The 8189-nt window shown below is 38.5% G+C and overlaps 1 protein-coding gene across 2 annotated transcripts in view; it reads right to left on the bottom strand.

The window, feature by feature from the left end:
* LOC107686907 (netrin receptor UNC5D-like) overlaps positions 1-8189 on the bottom strand; it is a 224141-nt gene that overhangs the window by 167530 nt on the left and 48422 nt on the right. Inside the window, exon 1 of one of the 2 annotated variants that reach the window (XM_016484054.1) lies at positions 7187-7352. The exons of the other annotated variant lie outside the window; for it this stretch is intronic. Within the exon in view, the coding sequence (XP_016339540.1) occupies positions 7187-7226 (40 nt within the window). The 5' untranslated portion in view covers positions 7227-7352. Of the gene's footprint in view, positions 1-7186; positions 7353-8189 lie in introns of those variants that run through there. 2 annotated transcript variants of the gene reach the window in all.

Genomic DNA, 8189 nt, shown 5'->3' with positions numbered 1-8189 from the left:
AGCCGCTAAAAGGGTCTGAAAGTTGCTAAATCTAGTGCTAAAGTCGCGCTCGTGTGTGTGAGACGCGGTAGCTGATGGCAGGGGGCGGTGGATATTTGTGGCGGTCAGTGTGGATATTGTGGATGAGTTCTTCTGTGTCATCACGTTCTATTAGTTCTACAGCTTCAGTTTCAGAACTTTCACGCTTAGTAACACATACAGCTGTTCCCTCACCACAGTGCCCAGTGAAAAGGGACCCCTTTCAAACAGTGTCGCGTTCCGAACGTTGTTTAAGCGACATACACCGGTATTGCGGTATTTAAAAAAACGGTATTCGGTATGAACCGGTATACCGCCCAGCACTAATTGATAATTTAACATTATTTAAGAAACAAGATTCAAAACTCAGCGGTAAAATCTTAATCAACATCAACTATGAATGCTTTAGCAAAACATTAAGTTGAACTCATTAATATTAGTTAACGCAATAGCTAACAAGAAACAACAATGAAAATAACTTATACAGCATTTATTAATGTGAGATATTTCCTACCTATACTAATATAATATAAATTAAAGTTTATAAAATAAAAAATTAAAATGTATGTCTTTTCAAATTATTGTAACATTTGTTAATTAACTTATATTTAGAAATTAACATTAACCTAAATACATTTTTTGTTAATTCTTTAAACCTTATGAATTTACTAATACTTACAAATGTAACCTTATTGTGAATACTTGTACAAAAGTTTAAAGTGAGCAATGTCTTGTTGATCAAGCACTCACATTCTTGGGCAAAATACAGTATATGTCTTGTATTTTTTGGCATCAGAGCCAAATCAGCTCACTCTCAAAATTAAGTCCTGAAAATGTAAGTGTGACCATAACCATATTTAAAACAAGACAACCGTATTCTACTGTGGTGTGAACGTACTCATATCGAAATGACAGTCAAACCTCAAACACGCACATACCACTAATGCCAGTGCATTATTGGCATAGTCTGCAAACTTAGATTGATGCAGTCATTACAGGAGGGAACCAAGTCCTCTTTCCAATGCAAACGTGAGTGTGTGGGGGGAGCGATGGAAAGATAAAGAGCCGAGGCCTTTAATCTTGATAAAACATAATGAACTCTGCCCAAAGATAAAGAAAAAACGAGAGCTCTCAATCTGTAGGAGGATGCAACGAGTGAACGCGTGGGGTTTGCAGAGAGGAAGGAAGATCTAAGAGATAGAACGCTGCAATGTGAGACGGGATGCAGATATCCACAACAACGGCATCCAAGCTCACAAGATGTGATGTCACGGACATCCTGATGCCCTTACCTACCGGCCACAAGGGCCCCGAGGGCGATTGCTCGCTCTTATCGGCTCAGATCGCTAACTGACACTTCACCCACCTCCCAAAAAAAAGAATAAAGAATGGACAAGATGAAATATGAGCGCTTTCAGCATCGCTTAGGCCTGCGGAATAAGTCAATTAGTCATGGCAGCCAACAGTCAAGAAGAGATTCTACATGACAGCCTTAACGAGGACCTCAAAGAACCAGCATTCGACAACTCGTTAAATTAATCCACTGGGTGTAAGAGAGAGAGGGAGGGAGCGAACGAAAAAGTTGGATGCATAAGAATGCAAAAATCATTCCACTCTTGATATATTAAATGCTGTCACAAATATTTTGCGACAGGAAACGTGAGCGACAAGCCTGCAGTTAGACGGATAAATTATTAATGACGCGTCAATGATATGAACCTTGGCGTCAGGGTATCTGGCTTTAGCGCGGTTATGTTAAAACCCCGCTCTAAGCGAGATCTCAGAGGAAACGCACATGCATAGAAGAATGACCTTAGAGAGGATGATGCTGGACAGCTTTGTTTTGACAGACGGATTTGAGCTGACCTGCTTTAGGCTGCGGGCCGAGTGAATGTGTACCTCCGTACGGTTGTGTGTGTGGGGGGGGCGGGGCACACATACTGTACGAGCATGCATGCATCTCCAGCACAGATGTGCCGGACCCTTGGTATATGCCTGACCTTCACACAGCTGAAGCTCAATGTCGATGCCCTTTGGGCCTGTTTGATGAGAAGATGAGAAAAAAACAAGGGATGAAATGGACGACAGAAGGCCTTTCCATCACTCTCCTTCCAGAGTGCTGGACCCGGACTATCTCTCCTGGCCCAGGCAGCCCTGCCTGACGACCCTTAAATCCTTCCCTCTGCCTCAGACCATTCATGTTTCATCATGCCCACAGGCACAGAACTCCCTCTCTCTTGCATCTTACCATCCACCCTTTGCTTTCATCTCCTTCTGCGAGCCCTATGCCCGGCTACTGGCCAAATTTACATCTCCCGGTGCTGCAAACACCCGCCTGCGACACACGGGGACAAATTCTAGACCACACACACATACACACATCAGCGGTGGCACTAATTTATCTGGCTTTTTTTTTAGTAGCATGACAACACTTCAGTTCTTTTCTCAATAGTTCATCTTTTCTAGTATCAATATAATTTTTGTTAGTGGAAACATGCACAAACTACTATAAACTGTCACACTGTATTGCACATCAAACTTTACAGTTTGAATAAGGGAATAATCAAACAAACTCTCTCATATAAAGTAGGAAAGTGTGATTCATTCTAGAGAAATGGTTCATTAGTTATTCAACCAGCTATGTTTTAGACTTGCATTACTGTTCAAAAGTTTGAGGCTCTGCAAGGGTTTTTTTTTTTTCAAAGAAAGAAATTACTTTTATTCAGCAAGGACACATTAAATTGATCAGAAATAACAGTCAAGACATTTATAATGATACAAAAGGTTCATATTTTAAATAAATGTTGTTTTGGATTTTCTATTTACCAAAGAATCCTGGAAAAAAATATATCACTGTGTCCACAAAAATATTAACCAGCACAACTGTTTTCAACATTGATAATAAGAAATGTTTCTTGACCAACAAATCAGCATATTATAATGATTTCTGAAGGATCATGTGACACTTAAGACTGGAGTAATTGGCTGATGAAAATTCAGCTTTGCCAACATGGGAATAAATTAGATTTAAAATGTATTAATGTTTTTGTGTTTTTAGCTACTTTAAATTATGAGTAATAATAATCCAAGTCAAAACTGAAACATAATTATAGTACAACTAGAACTATTCTAAAATAGTTAATTCTATCTAGCTATTCTAAAATAGCTCTTAAACTATTTCAGTAGTATATCAAGTCATACTGTTTGACAGTTATGTTTTTACATAAATTGTTTTCTTGAGTAAGAAAAAAAATGAAAAGTCACATGACTAACTGGTGGGCATCCTGTTGCGACAGTCACAGTATGTTCATACAGTAGGTACATGCATGCCCTTGATTATTGACATCTTATGTGGTCATATCAGCTGAAAGCAGTGTCAGCTAGAAAAAGCCACACGTTATGTACTACATCTATCAGAATGGCTATATTTGGAATAGCACACTAGCATATGATTCTTACTATTTCTGTGCAAAGGAAACCCAGATGACCTACTACATTTGGCAAAATGAGCAGTACACAACAGAGCAAACTGTAAGAAACAACTATATCCCAAAGTGCAATGCAGTCACCTGGACAAGAATTAACCAGAAATAATAAGTCACAATCATTTGACCATGATTTGACTAAAATGCAATAAAAATGCAAAGTAACCATATATATTTTAGCATTTAGAGTCTGGTTAAATTGGATTGTGGGTGGTTAGTGAGTAACACAGCTCTAAAATATAGCATGCAAAAACGGTGTAATGGTTTAGCCAATTCGCCCCAGAGAGGCAGAAACCGGGATTGGCCTGTCTTAAGATAGAAATCCAAAATTGAGTGACCTATTTTGGGATTTTTTTAAAACATCACCTTAATTGCTCATTGAAATGCAATTATCACCTTCACATCCAATTACTGTGCTCCCATCAACAAAACACATGGATCTTAAAATACAGCACACCTGACAGATCTGTGCACTAGACATTGTGTCTTCATAGACACTGTGTACTAGAGATATCTTCAAGATTCAGTGGTTATGGAGAATAAAGTCAAGACCGAAAGATCTCTCTCTCTTTCTCTCTCTGTCTGATTCAATCATTCACACATATACACATCCGACATAAACTGTAAGACATGCTGTGAAAATATAGCTTGTGCAACTCTTTATACATTCAAGTTAGCTAACTTGACATCGCTACTTTATTTTCAACCTCTGAACATTTTATGTTTACACAAAAACCACATCAATACGTGTGTGACAGCAAATATCTTGAGAGTCTTTCATAATGCAGTTCTCTGAAGAAAAATGAATCTTTCATACTGCACTACTAAAGCGCATCAGATTACATAATGTATACTGACTATATACATAAGGTTTGGATGTGAGTGCTTTTCTTTGTGTAGAATCAGGAATTGAAGGGTAAAGTATACTTTTAAAAGTGAAGTATCTCTACATTTAAGGCATTTAGCAGACACTATTAGACTATTAGACTATTAGACACACAAAAAGTGCTTTAGCTTCACATATGAGAGTGTTGTGAATGTAAACATACAGTTCACACTGTTATATCCTAAACTGCATTCTATATAAATGCAAACCAGTACCAACAGTACTGAAACATATGACAACAATTTGCATCTTGATGTTGCATCAGAAAACCATTGCCAAACAATTTTCTTATACAAGGGCTGCAAAGAATTAAAGGTAATATCAACTCAAAACAAATGCACAGATGCCTATTTTGAAAATCCACAGAAAGTAATATACCATCTGAGCACTTATTTGCAATATGATTCGGATGCACTAATCCTAATCTTGCATACGATTTATGCAGAGTTCACACTGCACGATTTTAGCCCGATTTTTCACTCGCCGACAGGTTTTGCGAAATCGCCGACAAATGCCCGAAATCGGAGGCAAATCGGTGCTCGTTCATGCGAGTGACAGTCACGCAGTGTGAATTATCAAAGACTCGATCTGAGGGAATCGCCGACACGTCGCCGACGCCCGCAAAATATTTGGCATGCTAAATATCTGGAGCTGTCGGCGACTCACAATCACGCTGTGTGCAATGATTTCTGACTGAAAACTACATCGGCGATGACCTACAGCCAATGAGAGACCAAGATACAGGGCAGAGGGAAGTTCGGGGAGGAGTTATAGACCAGAATATCAGTATTTTAATAGATATATGAACAATTATATCATACAGAAACAAGCACAAACATTTGCTTGCCCAGCCACAACATCAGCATAACAGTTACTGCAAAATTATTTACCTCCAACTCTCTTTGCAGAACACCCAATCCCTGTTCCCTGCATCTCCCTCCTGCATAATCTGTTTTTCTTTTTCTCCTTGTAGCTGGAAATCAGCTCACAGACAATTTTCGGGCTATATATATATTTTTAAATAATTCCAGTCTCGCTTGAGAACTCCGGTCTGACGCACGCGGGTTCTCGCGTTATTTCCTTATCACTTCTCACGTGTGTTTTGTTGTGAAACGTAGTTTGCGGACCAGACAGAGCTGTCGGCGATTCTTCCTATTGTGAAGTCATGCAATGTGAAACCCCCTGTCGCCGATCCATCGTGCAATGTGAACACAGCAGCAACTGAATGCTACCCCAGATAGTCACACAGTGTGAAAACAACGGCGATCCGACGAGTTTGAAAATCATGCAGTGTGAACTCGGCATTAGGATGGATTGTATGCAAATTGGGATTGAGCGTGTTTCGCTGTTTTCAAGTCCTCCTGGATGGTTCATACTTACAAGTTTGGATTACGAGTTATGATGATGTGGTTGTGGCATAATTGAATGCATTAATTTTAAAACTTCCTAACAAAGGTGGGAAGATTTTTTTTTTGCGTGTGTACAACAAATTGAAATGACAGATGCACATAAGGTGTGTAATTCACACGTCATCTACAGCTGCCTTCAGGTAAACAACAAATAATGGCAGATGCTTTTTTTTCTGTTGTACCGGGGGGTGAGCATAGGTGTATACACTTGCTTCAATTTTACACAACATATATGAGTTATGCATGGTATCTAAGAAATAATACATTAATTTACATAACACAAACTACAAAGTGTAAGTCATTAGCTTTACCTTAATTGACCATAGGTTAAGACCATATAACCTTCTTTCATAAGACCATGGGCCAGATATCAGCTTGCACCAGCGCAAACCCCCATTTGGCATTAAAAAACTACTATCAGGATTTACTAAAGACATGCAGTGGGAAATTAGCGATGAAAAGCCGTGGACACATTTTTGTGACTCACCTTATTGAATATGCATTTTTCTGAGTTTCCCTTTTGATCTGTAAATTTATGGGAGGAGAGTGTTTAAATGAATCACGCAACGCGATTAAGATTTGCGCTCGTCAATTCACTGGTATTTGCGGCATTATTCAATGCCCAAAAAAGCATGTCTTAAAGCAGGTGGTAATTTGCGCTGCTCTTGGTAGATTGCGTTGGTCTATGTTCTTTCATGTGCACCTTGTCAGTAAATCACCCACAGAATCCCCCCCATCTGCGCTTTTATGTATTTGTGCTGTAACGATAATTTGCCCTGATTAGTAAATCTGGCCCGCATGCCTCTTATAATGTCACTTTTTTTTTTTTTTTCTCGATCTCTGGCATTTTTATTTCTCAAGTTTTTACTTTTCTCTTTTTGGTGTTTTGCTTCTTGTCAAATGTCTTTTTATTAAGCCATACTTTTAATCCTACAAAATAAAAAATATTCATAAAAACAATTATGAAAACTATAATCTAAACAAGTAATGAAATAAACTATTTCAATATTTATAGTGTGAAAATGATTGTTTTTCCCCACAAAATTCATTTTGCTAAATTATGCAAAAAATAATTATTAAGGATATATAAAATGCTAAGTAATTAGTTTTAGCAAGACAGAAATACAAACAATATATAATTGGTATGGTGATAAAGTGGGGGGGGGGGGGGGGGGGTATTCTATATTTACTGTGTAATTTGGATAAATTAACTAACAAAAGTGAAACGTCCACAGGGCCAAAGTGCTCATAGTTGAAGAAACACTCATTTATGATATATTTTGACTCAACTTGAAAGTGGCAATTTTTAATTTTTTTTCCCTCCACAGGGAGCTGACATGACCCCAACTCTGAAAGTCACGGTTCAAAGTAAATCCAGATTTTCCTACCGGTAATTACAACAGCGCTGTGACATTCATGTGTTCTCATCTCGTAAATACGATCATTCTGACGTTCCTTGAAGGCAGCATTAGAGCAGGGGAGCTCAGTCCCGTTTCCTGCAGAGATTAGCTCCAACTCTAATCAAATACACCTGAACCGGCTAATCAAGCTCTTTGAGTACGGTTGGAAATTAAAGTCAGGTGTGATGGAGCAGATTTGAAACTCTACAGGAAAGATCCCAAAGAGCAGGACTAAGCAAGCAGGAGAAAAAAGACAAAGGATGAGAAAGAAAGAGAATCCTGTTTTTCACTCCTTCTGCTCAAACCAATGCAATATGGGTCTCTGACTGATGAACACACACACACACACACACACACACACACACACACAGTTTCAAGCTGTGTGATGAAGATGGTACAGCAGCACTGCTGGAGATAAGTCTAATTAATTTATGTGTCTGTTATTGTCTTGTGATTTTGCCTTTAAGACAGAAAGTGCAAAAGTCAGGAAGGGCAGGTAGGGGGTACAGATAGTGGAACATTTCAAAGGAAAGGCAGAATGAGAGACAAAGGAAAAGGGAGAGAAACACAACCAAGGACCAGAAAAACATCTGCTTATGAATACCACTCAAACCTTAGCACACATACAAGTGTTACTTATTCAGTATTCCATTAAAGCCATGCAAAGTTTGTGAATGGTATGAAATTGTTGAAGGTTATCACCCTTCCAGCCACAAGAGAGCTGATCAGATCCCCAAAACCTAAGGTCAGTTACAAAATGTCTTCTGACAGGTAGAAAGCTCCCAAAACCCACAGATGCATCTTTAGGGGAAAAGAGTCTTGACCAAAGGTTCAGCTACAGACAGATGAAAAAGTAAACAGTCAAATGGTTAACCAACTGTGTCTATTATTAACTAATATGAATAATTATTTGTGTCTGTAAGATAGCAGTAATTATATGCACAAAAGTTTGTTTGTACACCCAGAGAAAAGAAAAATCTTTTTTTTTTCT

Source organism: Sinocyclocheilus anshuiensis, unplaced genomic scaffold (assembly GCF_001515605.1).
Source record: "Sinocyclocheilus anshuiensis isolate Anshui unplaced genomic scaffold, SAMN03320099.WGS_v1.1 scaffold1545, whole genome shotgun sequence".
Taxonomy (NCBI): domain Eukaryota; kingdom Metazoa; phylum Chordata; class Actinopteri; order Cypriniformes; family Cyprinidae; genus Sinocyclocheilus; species Sinocyclocheilus anshuiensis.
This window is presented reverse-complemented; position numbering and strand designations above follow the sequence as displayed.